This window comes from Macaca fascicularis, chromosome 1, assembly GCF_037993035.2.
Source record: "Macaca fascicularis isolate 582-1 chromosome 1, T2T-MFA8v1.1".
Classification (NCBI taxonomy): domain Eukaryota; kingdom Metazoa; phylum Chordata; class Mammalia; order Primates; family Cercopithecidae; genus Macaca; species Macaca fascicularis.
Window position 1 is genome coordinate 226,201,903 of NC_088375.1, and position 18,941 is coordinate 226,220,843.

At 42.4% G+C, this 18,941-nt stretch overlaps 1 protein-coding gene across 19 annotated transcripts in view; it reads left to right on the forward strand.

Moving 5' to 3' along the window:
• Positions 1 to 18,941, forward strand: part of RERE (arginine-glutamic acid dipeptide repeats) — a 468,002-nt gene that overhangs the window by 152,529 nt on the left and 296,532 nt on the right. For all 19 annotated transcript variants that reach the window (XR_012426448.1, XM_065534721.1, XM_065534714.1 and 16 more), the window contains one exon: positions 15,478 to 15,946. Coding sequence is in view for 18 of the 19 variants with exons in the window: in XM_065534721.1 (XP_065390793.1) it covers positions 15,622 to 15,946 (325 nt within the window). In the remaining variant the exon portion in view is untranslated. The remainder of the gene's footprint in view (positions 1 to 15,477; positions 15,947 to 18,941) is intronic.

Sequence of the window (18,941 nt, forward strand, 5' to 3'; positions counted from 1 at the left end):
TGTTACATATGTGGAGGGCTTCTCTGTGAATGAAAGAGTGTATTGTTTTCAGCTCAGGGTTTTCAGAGCATGGTCATGTACAGTCTTTCCATCATTCTACCATTGCAACTTCATTGGCAGTTCACAGAACGTTTTTGGCCTGTCCATAATATTCACTGGAAAGCATTCTTTGCCATCTTGAATATTTCATCCCTAGTAATTTGTTTTGATACCATCCAGCTCCATGGTTATTAGTACTTGTGCTTTGAGGACTCCTAGATTTAGGTCTAGCCCAGAGCTTTCTGACCACTCAACACATACATCTTAATACATTCCAACAGAATTCCCAGTTTTTGTTCTCTTTGCATGTCAGTAAATGACTGTAGTTGCTTGGATTTAAACCATATTGTCTTCCTTGGCTCTCCTTTTTTCTCACACCACATGCACTCTGTCAGCTGTTTCTGAGGGCTAGAACGTGATCACTGCTGAACACCTTCACTACTATGACCTTGCCTGAGTTGTTTCCTAATCATAGAGGAGCCAGAGGGAGTCCGTTAAAATGTACCTCAGATTGTAACTTCTCTATGCAAAACTCTACCATGACTTTTCCCTTATTTGAGTAAGTACTGAGCTGTCTCTCCATCTCCAACTCTTCTTGCCCTCACTGCTTCAGCCACCATGTCCCTTTGCTGTTGCTTGGACATGCCAGGTATGCTTCTGCCTGAGTCAGAGCTTTGCGCTTGCTTTTCTCTGCCCAGAATGCTTTCCCCGACTTTAACCGTGTAACTTGTACCTTACTTTCTGTTAGGTCCAATGATCTCTTGCCAGTGATTACCTTAAATTGATGACCTCTCCATGCCCATTGCCCAGCTTTGTTTTTTTTTCTATAGCACATCTTATGGCCAACTTACAGACTGTGTCTGTAGAAATCTACTTGTTTGTTTATTGTCTGCTCTGTCCCCCACTAGATTGTAATCTCTCTGAGGTTAGAGATTGTGTGTGTTCTAGACATAGCTCCTAGGCCACCTAGTATGACCTCAGTAAACATTTGCTGAAATAATGGAGGAATTGACAGAATCTCCTCTGGAGATCGATATTTATTTGATGATCAGTGTTATAACTGCATTTTAGCATTATGTTCTAGGCCCTGGGACTTCTCCTGCCCTCCCTGGTTAGTTACTAGTTGCTGGCATCTGAATTGAATTGTTCTAGTGGCTCTTCTGCTTTTCTCTTTGAATGACATCAGGTTAACAGAGATGGCAGGGTTAATACATTTGGTCAACCTAGAATCATACCCAGTTAGAATGGCTCAGACATAGAAAACAACAAATTGAATTTTGACTGAGACTTCTGTTTTTTAGTCAGAGCTACTTTGCCTTTTATCTTAGACTTGGAGATTCTAAGTTTTAAAAGAATGGCTCCGATGAGTTTTGTGGTTCCATTTTTCCCTTGATATAATTTGTACCTATGGATTAGAAGTGCATTTTGAATGCTTTTGATTTTTTCCTATAGGTGTGAAGTATAATTGTATTAAGTTAAATGTAAAATTCACCTTGTCGTTTCCTTTCATCACACGCTGAGAGCTTATGTGCCACGGTTGCAAATTACTTAGAATCTTAGGGCTTTGCAAACTGAAAGAAATGCTGTCCAACTTAATCTACTTTTGAACACGCTATACAGAGATGGTAAGCCTGACCAAGAATTCCTGTATATTAAAGATTACCGTGGTCCAAAGAAGGAGGCTCTCTTTCATTCTCAGCATTACGTGAAATAAAACTCTGTCTACTTGTTTAATTGACTATGTTTTTACAGCTTTAAAAGGTGGTTTTTCTCGGTTGCAGAGGTAAAGCTCATCCTTGTGAATTTCATAGCCAGATGCACCTTTGTTTGGCTGTAGTGAAGCCCGAGCTTTTTCTTGTTAGTTTGTAATGCTGCTGCTGCTGTTGTGTGTGTGTTTTTAAAATAGCTTTGTTGAGATATAATTCACATGTCATATAATTTACCTGTTTAAAATGTACAATTGGCTGGGCATGGTGGCTTATGCCTGTAATCCCAGCATTTTGGAGGCCAAGGTGGTGGGTGGATTATTGGAGGGCAAGGCAAGCAGATTGCTTGAGCCCAGGAATTTGAAGCCAGCCTGGGCAACACAGTGAAACCCCATCTCTGCAAAATACAAAAAAATTAGCCGGGTGTGGTGGCATACTCCTATAGTCCCAGCTGCTGGAGAGGCCGAGGTGGGGGAGATTACTTGAGCCCGGTAGGTCAAGGCTGTAGTGAGCCGTGATCACGCCACTGCACTCCAGCCTGGGTGACAGAGTGAGACCCTGTCTTAAAAACACACGCACACACACAGACACTTCAATGCATTTTAGAATATTCACAGATACTGGCAACTATCACCACAATCAATTTTAGGACATTTTCATCATTCCCAGAATCTGCTCCATAACCATAGCAGTCACTCTGTATTTACCCCTTGCAACCCTAGGCAACAGGTAATCTGCTTTCTGTCCCTATGGATTTGTCTTTTCTGTACATTTATTACAAGTGGAATCATACAATGTCTAATCTTTTGTGACTGGCTCTTTTCATTTAGCATAGTGTTTTCAAGGTTCACCCATATTGTAACATGTATCCTCATTTCTTATTGCTGGATATTTTATTGTGTGAATGTATACCACACTTTATTTACCCTTTTGCTTGTTTTTTGCATTTTTCTTTTCCACTTGGTTTTCTGTTTACAGCCATGCTTTGGGTAAGTGAGTTTAGGAATTCTTTTCCCCTTTCAGATCAGGGATGTGGTTTCATCAGCATTTGGCTTCCCTTGCCCTTGGCATTTGTGGACACCAGGTTTTGTCTTTAGTTGTGTGACAGCGGAAGCTTCCACTTGGCCCCAAGACCAGAGCAGGTCACCGATGAGTAATATTGTTCCTAGCAAGCTTCAGGACTTGCTAGTAAACAACAGAATTTTCAGGATACTTGCTTATGTTCTCCTAATTCACCCTCAAACATCTGTGGAATTACTGTTTCAAGTAATACTTTGAATTTGTCTAGTTTATTTCAGAGAACAGAGAACATGGCAGACTGTAGTTTTTGTGATGGTGTTTTATGGATTGCATATTAATGAAGCATAATTTCGCATGAAGCAACACAGATGCTTAACCCTTTGAAATCTCTGCAGTAGACAAATAACTTGTTTAAAGCAGTGGTTCTCAACTGTGGTCACATTTGCTCCCCAGGGGATATGTGGCAGTATCTGGAGATATTTTTATAGTTCTCATTGGGGCAGTGGAATCTGCCCCGGTGAGAACTACAAAATTGCGCTGTTGGAATCTATATGGGTTGAGGCCAGGAATGCTGCTAAATATCCTATAATGCACGGGATAGCCCCCCATAATAAAAAATTATCTGTTCCCAAATTTAGAGTGAGCAGTGCATTTCCCTAACCTGCTGAGTATAAAAGACACAACTGTTGGCAGTGTACGAGCTAGCTGTATATAATTGAAAAAGCTTCACATTTACAAGTATATGAAAGTAGTTACTTGTATGAATGAGTTTGTGTGGGTTTTTTTTTTTTTTTTTTTTGAGATGGAGTCGTGCTCTGTTGCCCAGGCTGGAGTGCAGTGGCGCCATCTTGTCTCACTGCAACCTTTGCCTCTCAGGTTCAAGCGATTCTTGGGCCGCAGCCTCCCAAGTAGCTGGAATTACAGGCACGTGCCACCATGCCCAGCTGATTTTTTTGTATTTTTAGTAGAGATGGGGTTTTGCCATGTGGGCCAGGCTGGTCTCAAATTCCTGACCTCAGGTGATCCTCCCGCCTCGGCCCCCCACCGAACATGCTGGGATTACAGGCATGAGCCACCACCCCCGGCTGAGTTTGTGTGTTTTTTAAAGACAGACAGGATTTTAAATTTTTATTGGAAACCTCCTGGGGCACCTCATCTTTGGGAATTTTTGCTTCAGATAATAAAGATTACATATTGTTTCTTACTTGGTTTTAATTGGGTTGTTAATTGTAGCCTTGAGTTTTGCTGTTCTGAGTACTTTTGCACCCTTTGCAGCGGTCTTGTGTTTTGTCATTAGTATGTCTTTTTGGAAGAAATTGAGGAGCCTTATTTATTAGTGTCTTTTAATCTTAGTTCTCTCAGTTTTTCCCCCAAAGCTCAAGGAGATGTGGAAGTGCTGCTATCAGCATTAGACCCAGTCCTCATTAAAGGGTTTATTCTGTGCTGCCTTCTCTCTGATACCACAGAGGCTGCTCTTTGAATTTGACCTGGGCATCCCATTGCAGTTATTCAGGTTCCTTAAATAAGCCGTATATTCTGAGAATGAGTATATAAACTCTTAGCAGGGTTGATAGAGTTTATTCATTAACCTCAGAGGTAGAGAATTGTGCAGGGGTATATGTAGCTATTTGCTTATGTGGTTGGTTTTGGTCAGGTGGAAGAACTTTACAACATGGAAAAACTCTCAATACCACGTAACTTTCAGATAAAAAGCTGTTTTATTTCTGTCTGAGTTTACAGATCTGCTGACTTCGTATTTCCGTGATATCTTGCAGCTTCATCCGCAATTCTCTGGCATATTTTGAAGTATTCTCTGCATCAGGTTACTGTTTATGAGAATGCCTTACTTCTTATTCAGTGAATACAAGTGTTAGAGTGACATTTTCCTTTCCAGAGCAAAAGCCATTACATCTTCTTTCCCAGGCATGTTGATATGAAAGGCAACAGGAAAGGAAAATTGATTTCCCTTTGGAAGCAAGTCGCCCAGCTGTAGGGTGCCTCTGGTTTTCCGCTGCATGCTGGCTGCAGCTGCTTCTCTTGGAGGCAGGACCAGCAGAGTAAGATGTTCATGTAGGTCTTCCACACGTGGACTGTCTCCTTGTATTCCTTTTTTTTTTTTTTTTTTTTTTTTTTTGAGACGGAGTCTCGCTCTGTCACCCAGGCTGGAGTGCAGTGGCCGGATCTCAGCTCACTGCAAGCTCCGCCTCCCGGGTTCACGCCATTCTCCTGCCTCAGCCTCCCGAGTAGCTGGGACTACAGGCGCCCGCCACCTCGCCCAGCTAAGTTTTTGTATTTTTAGTAGAGACGGGGTTTCACGGTGTTAGCCAGGATGGTCTCGATCTCCTGACCTCGTGATCCGCCCGTCTCGGCCTCCCAAAGTGCTGGGATTACAGGCTTGAGCCACCGCGCCCGGCCAATCTCCTTGTATTCCTAAAGGAGGATGCTAGCACATTTTTTGGATACACAGTAAATGCAGAAATGGCACAGGCAAAAGTACTTGAGGTGCTTCGGTTCCTTACTTAGGCTTTCAGAGAACATGGATTTGAAAGTAAGCTTGTTTGGCCGACACTAACAACTCTTCTTGGTGGAAAACATCTCCTACTGCCAGATAAGATGAATGTTCCTAGACTGCTCTTTTCATCTCAATAGCCTGCAGCAGCACCTTTTTCACTTAACCTAATCTGTTGGATAACTTGGCTTTTAAGGCTGTGTCATTTAAGGCAGGATGGCTTTGTGGTTAAGCGTGTAGGCTCTGGAGTCAGCTGCTTGGGTTCATATCCTAGGCCTCACACATAGTTGTGTGAGTTTGGTCAACTTGCTCAACCTCTCAGTGCTTACTGTTGCATTGATAAGATATACATAACAGTGGCACTGACTGAATAAGAGTATAGTTAGGATGATCATATAACCTGGCTTTCATATGTTTTTCCTGCGTAGTTATTTGTTGTGTCTTTTTCCGCTCTCAAATGTATCCAGTTTGGATCATAAATTACATTGTCACCTTTGTTATAGTGAAGATTAAATGAGTTAACATGTGTAAAGTACTTAGTGCATGTTAAGTGCCCAGTAAGTGTTAGCTGCTTTATTATTTTGGGGATGTTCCCTTATCCCTTCCACTTGCTCTACTTAAATTTACTTTGTACTCTGCTCTTTTTCCCCTGTAACTGCGATTTCACTGAACACTCTCTTAAGTGAAGTTCCTCCCACCTGGGCTGTCTTTCTCCTTCTCTTTGCGTCTCCTTATTCTACTCATGGTTTATGAACCAAATCAAGTATCTCTTCAGTTATTTATTCATGAAATATTTTCTCTCCCAAATAAAAGTCTCATCATAATGCCCTATATACTGATCCAACGTTTGTGTGAGAGGGTGGGAAGGAAGAAGAAGTAATTTATTATTTTTCTTTCTGTGCCAGGCAGTGAGTTAAGAATTGGAAATACAGCAAAGGACAAAAAACAGTCAAGAGTCAGTCCCTCATGGAACTTCTAGCTGGGAGGTGGAGATAGAAGCTAACCGAATTACACAAGTAAATGTAAAACTACAGTTGTGGAAAATGTTATGAAGGGAATTGAACCTGTTTTGGACAAGAAAGCTATCCTCAGGACATTGTTGTTGAGCTATGACTTGAAGGAAGGGTAGGAGGCACCTAGGCCAGATGAAGAGCATTACAAAGAGTGCGAAGGGCCGGGCGCGGTGGCTCAAGCCTGTAATCCCAGCACTTTGGGAGGCCGAGATGGGCGGATCACGAGGTCAGGAGATCGAGACCATCCTGGCTAACCCGGTGAAACCCCGTCTCTACTAAAAATACAAAAAAAAAAAAAAAAAACTAGCCGGGCGAGGTGGCGGGCGCCTGTAGTCCCAGCTACTCGGGAGGCTGAGCCAGGAGAATGGCGTAAACCCAGGAGGCGGAGCTTGCAGTGAGCTGAGATCCGGCCACTGCACTCCAGCCTGGGTGACAGAGTGAGACTCCGTCTTAAAAAAAAAAAAAAAAAGAGTGCGAAGAACCTGAGCAAAGGAATCTGGGTAGGAAGGAGTATGGTGTGTTGTGTGACTGGGTGTAGACTGAAAGACAGTGCTGTGAGATGAAGCCAAAAAAGGATAAGCACCTTGTAGATCATGTTAAGGATGTGGATTTGTAATGTACCAAAGTGAGGAGTCCCTGAAGTATTGTAAAATGGGGATTGACATAATGTCATTAGCCTTTTTAAAGGAACACGCTGGCTGCAGTACAGGAAAATAATTGTAGGAGTTCAGAGGAGTGGATTTGAAGAGACTAATCAAGAACCTGATTCAAGTGGTCCAGCAAAGCCATACTAGTAGATTGAACTAAGATTTGTGATGTTGGAGGTGTTCGGAGGTACAAGTTCGAGAGAAATTCATAAGGTAACAATAAGAGAATTTGTTGATGATGGGATGTAGGGATGAAAGAGGGGAGACAGGAGGATTGCTTGAGCCCAGGAGTTTTAAGACTAGCCTGGGCAACATAGTGAGACCCTGTCTCTAGAAAAAATTTTAAAAATTAGCCAGGCATGGTGGTGTACGCAGAGTATGCCTTTGGTTTGGACATGTTGAGGTACCTTTGAGATATCCAAGAAGAGACCCCAGGTGGACAGTTTTCACATGCATCTGAAGCTGAAGGGGAAATCCGGTAGGCCTGTGCATGTGTGGATCCTCCTGTGTGTCCTGGTATCTGATTGCCGGTGAATGCATTGTATATGAGATTGGCCAGGTAGAAAGTAGAGGATGAGAAAAGAAGTAGTGCCCCAACATAAATCCTACACTGGTTGGCCTAGCATAAGAAGTGGAGGGAGCAGTTAGATAGGCCCTGGAGAGGATCATGTCTAGAATGAAAGGAAAAGAGTACTTCCAGGAGGGTGTGTGGCCAGCCCCTGTCAGCTGTTACTGAATAATCCAATAATAACGAGGAAAATGCTCTCCTGAATTTGCTACAGAGAGGAAATTGCTTGAATGGGAGTTCCTTCATGGACTACGACATGGTAGACATGATCCTTGCCTTTGTGGACTTTGCAGCTAGTGGGGAAGTGATGTAAGTTAACAACTGATAACAGTAGTGGGATCAATGAGGGCCATTTTACAGGCAGGATCCATGGGGCAAAGAGAAGGCTGGACTGTGGGTAGGTCTGGGAGGCCTCCTGGAGTTGGAGAGCAGAAATACTGGAGACTCTTGAGGGTCAGTAGAAGGTACACAGACAAAGGGGCGGGGAAGAGTATTCCCAGCAGTTGGGTTCTAGGGACTGAAGGAGTGTCTTGAGGCAGCAGGAGGAGCGTGCAGGAGGGGTGAAAATGGAAGCAGTAGGGGAGAGGTGAGGCTGGAGAGGTGAAGGGGCAGCCCCATAATCTTTGAAAAGGAATGGTGGGCATTGAATTGTATGCTTAAAATGGTGATTCATATGGAATGTGAATTATATCTCAATTGAGCTATTATTGAAAAAAAAAGTGGTGGGATGTCAGATATGCTGGCTGGCTGGCCACACTGGAGAACAGATTGGGAGGAAGGCAAAGGCAAACAATGTTTTGTAGTCACAAAGACCTGTTAGAAAGCAATTGTATTCATCTGTGTGAGGGATGATGATGGCTTGAAGTAGGTAAGCTAAGATTCAGTTGGAGCAGTGGGTCCATTACAGAGGTGTTCAGGATGTGTCTGGTAGACTAAGTGCTAAGCAAAATGCCTAGAGTGTGGTCGGGCATTTGAAAAATATAAATATGTCTTACTGTGGTTGAGTGAGGAAGAATTAATTGGAGGACTTCACTCAATATATTTAGTCAAAAGTCAAGCATCCTAACAAGTAGCCTGGCTTGAGCAGTGGAGATGAGTAGAGCGTGAGGACTGGGAACTCAGGAGTGAGGGGCAGATTTCCATGGATAAGTCAGTTTTACATGACCCAAGAGGAGATATTTTTAATTTTTTTCTTCATTTGTAGTTAATTCTACATGATTTGTTTCTTAATCATGGAACTGGATAGATTTTTACCCCCCGCCCCCAAGTAAGTTTCTTGAGGATAGGGCTGTTTTGGCTACCTTTATATCTTCCATAGCTTATTATCTACCATAGTAGATATAAATCATGACTGAAATAAATATATATTATTGATATTTTACATTTGTAAAGCACTTTGCAATCTATAAGTACAATGTAAATGTACTTATGTAAATATAGTATACTTATGTAATTCTCACCAGCAGCATTGTGAAATAGGTATTGTCCCCATTTACAGCAATGAAACCACACTCAGACAGGTAGAGTGATTTACCCAAGGCAGTAAAGCAAGCAGCAGTGCTAAGAACTTGGATCTTGGCTTGTCGGTCCAGTATCCCCAGTTCTGTCCTGGGTCCCTTCCTTAAGCTTAAGTACTGACAGGGAGTGGTTTTCTTTTTTTTTGTTTTTTAAGAGGGTCTCTCTCCCCTAGGCCAGAGTGCAGTGGTGGTGATCACAGCTCATTATAGCCTTGAACTCCTGGCCTCAAACAATCCTCCCACCTCCCACCTCAGCCTCCGGAGTAGCTAGGACTACAGGTCTGCACCACCATGCATAGCTAATTTTTAAATTTATTTTTCTTTTGTAAAGATGGGGTCTTGCTGTGTTTCCCAGGCTGGTCTCAAATGATTGCCTCCTTGCCTCAAATGATTTCCCCACTTTGTTATCCCACAGTGCTGGGATTATAGGCATGAGCAGCTGTACCCAGCCAGGAAGTGGTTCTCTTAAATCAGATTTGGACCATGAGCATGACTGAAATTTTCGTGCTTTATCTGAATTGGTTTTGAGAAGTAGTGTGAGGTGTTTGTGGGTGGTGTTGGCTTCGTTTTGAAGAGGTAAGATGGTGTTTGTGGAGGCTGAAGTAACCTTAAATGAAGAGTAATTCTGTATATTGACTCTTGAAAGCTTTGATCCTTTCCCCTAGATTAAGTGGGGAATCTCATAGGGTCCAAAAACTGTAAGGAATCTGACCTTCAACTAAATAGGTGAAGCTGCTATTATCTGGGCTTTGGCAACTGCCCACATTTTCTTACTTAAGATGAAATGATGATGTATAATCTTCTAATCAGGAAATGATTGAGAGGAATATACCTAAAAAGAGTCCTAAGGGTACTGCCTTTGGAAATGTATAACTCGTAAGTGTATTTTGAATATCCTCTGCACTCAAGTGTGAGCAAAAAATGTTTTTATGAGTTTTAAAATTTTTGTCAAAAAATTGCACTCACTTCCTGGGTGATCTCATTCAGTCTCATGACTTTAAAAACTAAATTATTATCTCCAGCCTGGACCTCTGCCGACATAGACTCTACGTGATTTTCTAGGCTTCTCAAGCTTAACACATTCAAAGCCAAACTCCTGGTCTCCCCTTGAAACTCAAATAGCAGCTTCATCGGTCCAGGCCAGATTCCTTTTTCTTTTTTCCCTCTCACTCTCACCCTCACTTCAAAAGTTTATCAGCACATCATATTTATTTGACTCTTATCTATAAAACATGTAAAACATGAGACTTTTCCCCTTCTCTGCTGCTACTACCCTAGCCCTTCCCAGCTGCTGCTTGTCTTCCCTGGGTGATTGTGCCCCCCTGCGCCCCTTGAGGTTGTTCTCAGCGGCCAGAGTGATCTCTGGTAAACAGAAGTCAGATCATGCCTTTCTTTGCTACTCACATCCCTGCTGAAGTGTCATTCGAGTAACTTCATTTCACTTGAGTAAAAGCCAGAGAGAGACCTTTTCCTGGCCCACAAGGCCTGCCAGGATCCAGGTCCTCCTCCCGCTGCCTCTTCACCTCTGAACTCATCTCTGACCTCTCTCCCCCTTCTTGTGCTACTCCTGCCCCTCTGGCCTCCTGTGTCTTGAGTGGGCCTGGCTGGTTCCTGCTTCTGGACCTTGGCACTTCTTTCCCCTCTTGAGGAATCACCTCCCTTCATGTGTCCTTGGCTTTCTCTCTAATGCACCTAGTCAGGGTCAAAGCCCTTTCAGAGAGGGCTTCCCTGAACATCTTGTTTAAAATTGCAGTCCTGCCATGCTGTCTGTCCCCCTTAGATTTCCCACGTAAGATCTTCTCATTAGGTATGGTGCCTTTTGTTGATGGTCTCTCTCCACTGCTGAGCACATAAGCTCAGGATAAGGGCAGGGGTTTTGTGTTGATTTTTCTGCTGTTTACCAACACCTGGAGCAATAAGTAGCACATAATAGGCATTCAGTGACATTTGTTCACTGAGTAGCTGAAGCTTGTTGTAAATCTGAAATGTGTTCTAGATTAGCTTTTCCTCCTTTTCTTATTTAAAGTATGTTATAATGTGTTTCCTGTTTCACTGGGTTGGGTAGTGATTGACACAGATATTTTCAATGTTTTTGGCTTTCTGACTGGAGAAAAATAGCTTTGAGGGCAGAGTGAGTGTGCTTCTTAAATCTGTCTATGTGAATCATCAGCATGGATGAGTGTAGGAGAAGTTGGTGCCTGTGAAGAGCTGGAGACCCTGGCAGCACAGGCAGCAGGAGTTCCTGTGCAGGCCAGATAGGGTTGAGCTTTGAGACAGCTGCGCTGGCATCCTACTTCATGCCCACTGGCTGCGTTCTGGAGACTGTAAAGTGAGGATGACAACTTCTGTCCAGTTCACTTCATGAGTTGAAAGAATCAAATGAGGAACTTGCTCTGTAAACCTCATGTTGCTATAATAAAGATGCTGTTGTTGTATTGTCTACTTTGTAGATCATTTCTAGCAAATCGAAGTGACAGCTCTCCTTCTCAGTGCCATCTGGTTCCTCTCTGGGTCCCTTTCTTTAGCTGTCACATCATTGGTATGTGTTGATCACTGTACACTAAGGCTCAGAAGAATTATGATTTGTATGTTAAACGCAGAGGAAAAAAATATATTCCCATTGAGCTGTATTTTAGAGCCAAATATAAATGGTAATTGGATTGACTTTTGCTTATTGTTCATACTTATCTGAAAGTTGGTTATATAAATATATCAATATATAAATGATATGGTATTCATATAATTTAATATATTAATAATATAACATACAGATAATGTAATATGTAAATAGATCCAACTTTCAGATAACTTAACATTTATTTTATAAATATACACATATACTGGATTTCATTTTATAGACATCTTTATTGTTTCTTGAATTTTTAACTTTCTTGCTCACTTTTGGCAGAAACAACTCTATTTTCTTTGTAAATAGAAACAGTGTATAATTTTGTAGTGAGTAGTGTTGAATGTACAGTTTGGACTTACTATTTTTTCTCTCTGAGTACTGAAAAAATGTTTTCTACACAGTTTTCTGGAGCAGTTATCTTGTTAACCCCAGGGAGAATGATTTTTTTTCTTAAAGTCATCAGAAGTGTTTCTGTCCGAAACTGCAATTGCAGTGGAGGGGTTTTCCGCCCAAGCTTTTCATTCTTTTTGGACTCCCAGTAGACATTGATGGGTTTTCAGGGTCAAAGAGGGACATTTTAACAGCTAATGGTGTTAGCTGATATTTTTTGTTGTTGTTGTTTGATTTTTGTTTTGAGACGAAGTCTCGCTCTGTCTCCCAGGCTGGAATGCGATGGCACGATCTCAGTTCATTGCAGCCTCCACTTCCTGGGTTCAAACGATTCTCCTGCCTCAGCCTCCCAAGTAGCTGGGATTACAGGCGCCCACCACCGCACCCGGTTAATTTTTGTATTTTTAGTAGAGACAGAGTTTTGCCATGTTGGCCAGGCTGGCTTTGAACTCCTGACCTCAGGTGGTCTGCCCGCCTCGGCCTCCCAAAGTTCTGGGATGACAGGCATGAGCCACTGCCCCCGGCCTGATAGTTTTCTTTCTTTCGTGATTGGTTTGTTCGTGCTCTAAACTTAAGACTCGTCGAGAAAGTAGTACGTCTCTGTATTTTCAGTTGCTAGCACTAGTAGCCTACCAGGACTTGGGGGTTTATGAATATCCATTTAGCAGATGGTTCATCTGGGCAAAATGTTGTAGGCAGTAATAATTTTTCCTTTTCTTGAAATATGTTTAGAAAATAGAAATCCTATTTGAAAGCATGTGTCTTACATAAGAAGGAAGTAATCTAGTTTTGTGCTACATGCGTTCCTTCTTCTAATGTAACTTCTGATGCATGATTGCTCCTTCATCACCTGTCTCCCGAAGACTGTTAATACTTTCTATTTTGCTGAATGTCTAAGGATATTTTGAGAGGCTTATGAGGAGGTCTTTCCCATGTGAGATTTGACCTAAGAGCTCTGCAGAGAATATATGGTAATTGTTATGGTTTTAGCATGACCAAAGAGAATTTTCTTTTCTTTTTCTTTCTTTTTTTTTTTTTTTTTGAGACGGAGTCTCACTCTGTCGCCCAGGCTGGAGTGCAGTGGCCGGATCTCAGCTCACTGCAAGCTCCGCCTCCTGGGTTTACGCCATTCTCCTGGCTCAGCCTCCCGAGTAGCTGGGACTACAGGCGCCCGCCACCTCGCCCGGCTAGTTTTTTTGTATTTTTAGTAGAGACGGGGTTTCACCGTGTTAGCCAGGATGGTCTCGATCTCCTGACCTCGTGATCCGCCCGTCTCAGCCTCCCAAAGTGCTGGGATTACAGGCTTGAGCCACCGCGCCCGGCCTTCTTTTTCTTTTTCTTTTTCTTTTGAGATGGAGTCTCTCTCTGTCGCCCAGACTGGAGTCGAGTGGTGCAATCTCGGCTCATTGCAACCTCTGCTGCCTGGGTTCAAGCGCTTCTCCTGCCTCAGCCTCCCTAGTAGCTGGGACTACAGGTGCCCACCACCATGCCCGGCTAATTTTTTGTATTTTTAGTAGAGAAGGGGTTTCACCGTGTTAGCCAGGATGGTCTCGATCTCCTGACCTTGTGATCCGCCCGCTTCAGCATCCCAGAGTGCTGGGATTACAGGCGTGAACCACCGCGCCCGGCTGACCAAAGAGAATGTTTTCTGCATCTGAAGCATGTAACTGCAGACTGATTTGTTTATGGTTGTTGTTAAGAGGACCAATCTTTTGTTTGTTTGTATGGACTATTTCCTTTCTTGCTGTAGGTGCATGAGAAACAGAAACTTCTTAGATTTATCAGTTGCCTCTTTTTGTTGCATTTGAACGTTGAGAACAAGGACCATGAGTTTTCTCCTCCATTGTGGTTTTAGTTCTAACAGCTGGCATATAGGATTTAGTAAAGATTTGTTGAATAACTGAGATAATAGGGTATTGGGGAAGATCATAAGAAAAACACAAAAGATAAATTATTTATTTATAAATTTATTGTTAGGTCTATTCTAAAACTGACTTATAAAGAAAAAAATTTTTCCTGCTATAAAATATCTGTAAGAACGGTGTTGGGTTGGAGTTTGGGATTCACTTTTCCCATTGCAGACTCTTAAAAATCTCGGATTTTTCTTCTTGGGTTTCTTTTTGGGGAGGACTTTATTAGGAATACCATTTATAGTAGAAATTTGGAAGACTGTAAAAACCACTTAATAGTCCCTAAAGATGGAAGGTTGTTTCTGGAAGCTGTTATGTTTTGTTAAGGCAGAGATAATACATTTTCTCTCTCTCTCTCTCTCCCTCTCCCTCTCCCTCTCCCTCTCCCTCTCCCTCTCCCTCTCCCTCTCCCTCTCCCTCTCTCCTCCCCCCCCCCCCCCCTTCTTTCTTTTTTGAGACGGAGTCTGTCTCTCAGACTGGAGTGCAGTGGCGTGGTCTTGGCTCACTACAACCTCTCCCTCCTAAGTTCAAGTGATTCTCCTACCTCAGCCTCCCAAGTAGCTGGGACTATAGGCATGTGCCACCATGCCCAGCTACTTTTTTGTGTTTGGTGGAGACGGGGTTTCACCACGTTGGCCAGGCTGGTCTTGAACTTCTGACCTCACGTGATCCCCCTGCCTTGGCCTCCCAAAGTGCTGGGATTACGGGTGTGAGTCACCACGCCTGGCCAGTAATACATCTTTAGAGAGATCATTTTCCTTGGAACATAACTGAAAACAGTAGGATGATAAGATGTGTAAAATGTAGCTGAAGGTGGAAAAATCTTGCTCTGAAGCTCTCACTTTCATTTGAGTTAAATATTATTTTTATTCTTGAAGGAAGTTCTGGGAGTTTGTAGAAGTAGCCAGAAAATATGTTTAGAATATAGTGTCCTATGAGAGATCCTGAGACATTTTTGACAGCGCTACAAACTAGTACTCTTTTTTTCAGGTGGAAATATTTTATTTTATGGTGGAGATGGGATCTTACTTTGTTGCCAAGGTTGGTCTTGAATTCCTGACTTCAAGCAGTCCTTCTGGCTTGGCATCCCAAAGTGCTGGGATTACAGGCATGAGCCACAGTGCCTGGCCTGGAAATAATTTTTACTACAGATTCTTTTCTCTTTAAATTAATATTATGGGTTATGAAGCTCCTTTTGTATGATAATACCCATTATATGTTGTCTACCAGGGTACCTCTTTGCTTTTTCTTTCAGAAGGAGAAAACATGTAAGGTAGAGGAAGTATAGTTTACTCTGATGCATTCAGACGGTTTTTATTATTGGCGTGGTAGAAAACCGCAAACCATTTGCCGAGACCGAAAACTGCATATTTAAAATTTTAACACTTATCTTAATTTTTCTCCTGTGGCTTGTGTGAAGTTTTTAGGTGTAAAGCATGAATAAGTAAGAGATTCATTTAACAAAACATTATTTTAGGAAAGAAATATGAAAAAACGTTAAAGTAAAACCATTCTTTTTTCTCTCCTAGCATTTTTGAAACGTTGGGGTTGTTGGAGTGGTTGGATTTTCCCTGGAATTGAGTGAGAAATTCAGAAGACTGAAGCCCAGGCTTACTGTCTACCTTTCACGGAGGCCTAGCCGTGAGAGGACAGAAGAAGGCACGTGGCGAATCATGACAGCGGACAAAGACAAAGACAAAGAGAAAGAGAAGGACCGGGACCGAGACCGGGACCGAGAGAGAGAGAAAAGAGACAAAGCAAGAGAGAGTGAGAATTCAAGGCCACGCCGGAGCTGTACCTTGGAAGGAGGAGCCAAGAATTACGCTGAGAGTGATCACAGTGAAGACGAGGACAATGACAACAATAGTGCCACCGCAGAGGAGTCCACGAAGAAGAACAAGAAGAAACCACCGAAAAAAAAGTCCCGTTATGAAAGGACAGATACCGGCGAGATAACATCCTACATCACTGAAGACGATGTTGTCTACAGACCAGGAGGTAAGGAGTGCTACGTTTGGGTCTTGCCAGTGTTTGCAGTGGGGCAGTGATCTTAGCATTATGGTGAAATAAATACGCTTTGTACACTTTAAGGAAGGCTTGGAATCCAGAAGAGTAGGAAACTTAATTTGGTAAACATGTGACCCACTTTTGGTCAGTTAGTAAACCCACTTCTTGCTTGTGTCTGCCTTAATTTGGTCTTGTGTCCTGGTTTATGCATTCATGAGTTCTTTCCTTATTTTCCTATGCTGCTTGTTCTCTAACTTGACCATCTGCTTAGTATTTTTTTGTCTTTTGAATTCATCCTTGCTTTTTAATCTTCAATCATATATTAGACTGTGGTGACCCTGCAGAATTGACTGCTTGGTGGAGCCAAGTAAACCTTAAGATTCTTGGAAACAGAAAATTTTACCTTGGGACAGGATCGACCAGACTTTAGAGAGGTACTTTTTAAAAATGGCCTTTAGAAGGCTGGGCGTGGTGGCTCACGCCTGCAATTCTAGCATGTTGGGAGACTGAGGCGGGTGGATGACCCGTGGTCAGGAGTTCGAGACCAGCCTGACCAACATGATGAAACCCTGTCTCTACTAAAAATACAAAAATTAGCTGGGCTCGGTGGTGTGCACCTCTAATCCCAGCTACTTGGGAGGCTGAGACAGGAGAATTGCTTGAACTCAGGAGGCAGAGGTTGCAGTGAGCCAAGATCGTGCCACTGCACTCCAGCCTGGGCGACAGAGCGAGTCTCTGTCTCCAAAAAAAAAAAAAAAAAGCCTGAAGATCAGAGGTTTATTGCTCCTTCTAACTTCCTTTTCCAAAAATTTGAGCTTCAGGCTCTCTAATCAACGATAATAGAAGAAGTCATCTTACCTGCTTGGTTTTCCAGAAAATGTATTATGGTCATGCCAGTGTATTGTTGGCTTATAGTGTTGTTCAAAAAAAGACTCAACTTTTAGATGAGATCAGGGAAACAAGTGAGTCAAAACCTACTGAATACTAGCAAAGCCTTTCCTTTTCATTTGATGTATTGTGTGTATTAAAACACCTTTTTTAGACTGGGCACAGTGTAATCCCACCACTTTGGGAGGCCGAGACAGAAGGATTGCTTGAGCCCAGGACTTCAAGACCAGCCTGGGCAACACAGTGAGACCCCGTCTCTAAAAAAAATTCTTACAAATTAGCTGGGCATGGTGGCACACACTTGTAGTCCCAGCTACTCAGGAGGCTGAGGCAGGAGGATCGCTTGAGTCTGGGAGGTCAAGGCTATAGTGAGCCATGATTGCATCACTGCATTCTAGCCTGGGTGACATAGTAAGACCCTGTCTCAAAAAAAAGAAGATACTTTTCTTACAGAAGCCAGTAAAACCTAGGTGAAATCATTTTGTTTGAGTTGCTTTTACTGTTGAAGAGTGACATGAATTTCGTATGAGATGTAATTAGCAGATTAAAGCTGCCCATTTTTATGTTTTTCTGAGAAAGAGATTAAAATACTTCACTGTGTTATGTCCATAATCTGGAACAATCATTTTACTGAGGAATGCTGTTACTGTTCTGAACTTCACATCAAGTTCCAGATTTTCATTCTCCCACATAGGAGTTTTTTAAATTTCAAAAGATGTCAGTGGGGCTGAGCGCGGTGGCTCAGGACTGTAATCCCAGCACTTTGAGATGCTGAGACAGGAGGATTGCTTGAGCAATGTGGAGACCAGCCTGGACAACATAGTGAGACTGTTATCTCTACAAAACAGCAAAATATTAGCTGGGAGTGTGATGAGCCTGTAGTCCCAGCTACTCAGGAGGCTGAGGTAGGAGAATCTCTTGAGCTCAGGAGGGCAAGGCTGCAGTAAGCCCCGTTCACATCATAGCACTCCAGCCTGTGCAGCAGAGCAAAACCCTGTCTCTAGCCGCCCTCTCCCCCCACCCCACCAAAAAAAAAAAAAAAAAAAAAGTCAGTGTTAGAACTTAATACAGACAAATTTGTATTCACAACTACAATTTCTTGGTTGAAGATTAACTGAGACGGTGTTTGTGTGATATAAATTTATCAGAGTGGAGGTTTTAGAGCAGTTAGAAATCTGCTGTAAGGATTAAATGATGTGTGTGGGGGGTTACAGTACTGTCTGTATTTATATTTGATTTAGACTCAGCTATTAGGCAATAAGAATTTCTTAGTGACTGAAGACTCTCTCAGAGTTACCACAGATTGCTTGTTTAGGGCATACGCACACCTAAATCATGGGAAAGGAGCAGAATGTGTTAACCCTGTTAGATATAGATTACATTATGATAACTTCAATATAAGGAAAGATTTATTTATTATCCTTTCTCTTGATAACAATTTAATTGTAATGAAGTTTGGATCATTGTCAAAAGGCAGGCTGCTTTGTGCAGTATTGAATGCTAAATAACCTTTCTCAACATTTACAATATATGGAATGTTACTCTGGTGTCAGTGGGGACATTTCACCAAAAATAGTAGTCAAATATGTGTGGAAAATGCTGCCTGTACAGTCTGAGAGAGTCAGAATTAGTGACTCTTAGAAGCCCCACAGTTTAGGAAACCTCTTTAACATGAAAAATACCTGCTATTTTTCCCATTTATGGGACTGTGGCACCATGTTTCTGCTGAGTATCTTCCTAAAAATACAAATCAACCAAAAACAGTCTTGAATCTGGGCACAGTGGCATGTACTTGTAGTCTCAGCTACTTGTGAGACTGAAGTGGGAGGATCTCTTGAGCACAGGAGGTCAAGGCTGCAGTGCTCTAGTGAAATTTTTACAAATTAGCTGGATGTGGTGAACTATGATTATAGGAAGTCCTCCTGATATGGTTTGGCTCTGTGTCCACACCAAATGTCACCTTGAATTGTAGTAATCCCCACATGTCAAGGTCAGGACCAGGTGGAGATAATTGAATCATAGGGACAGTTTACCCATCATGTTGTTGTGATAGTGAGTGTGTTCTCACGGGATCTGATGGTTTTATAAGGGGCCTTTC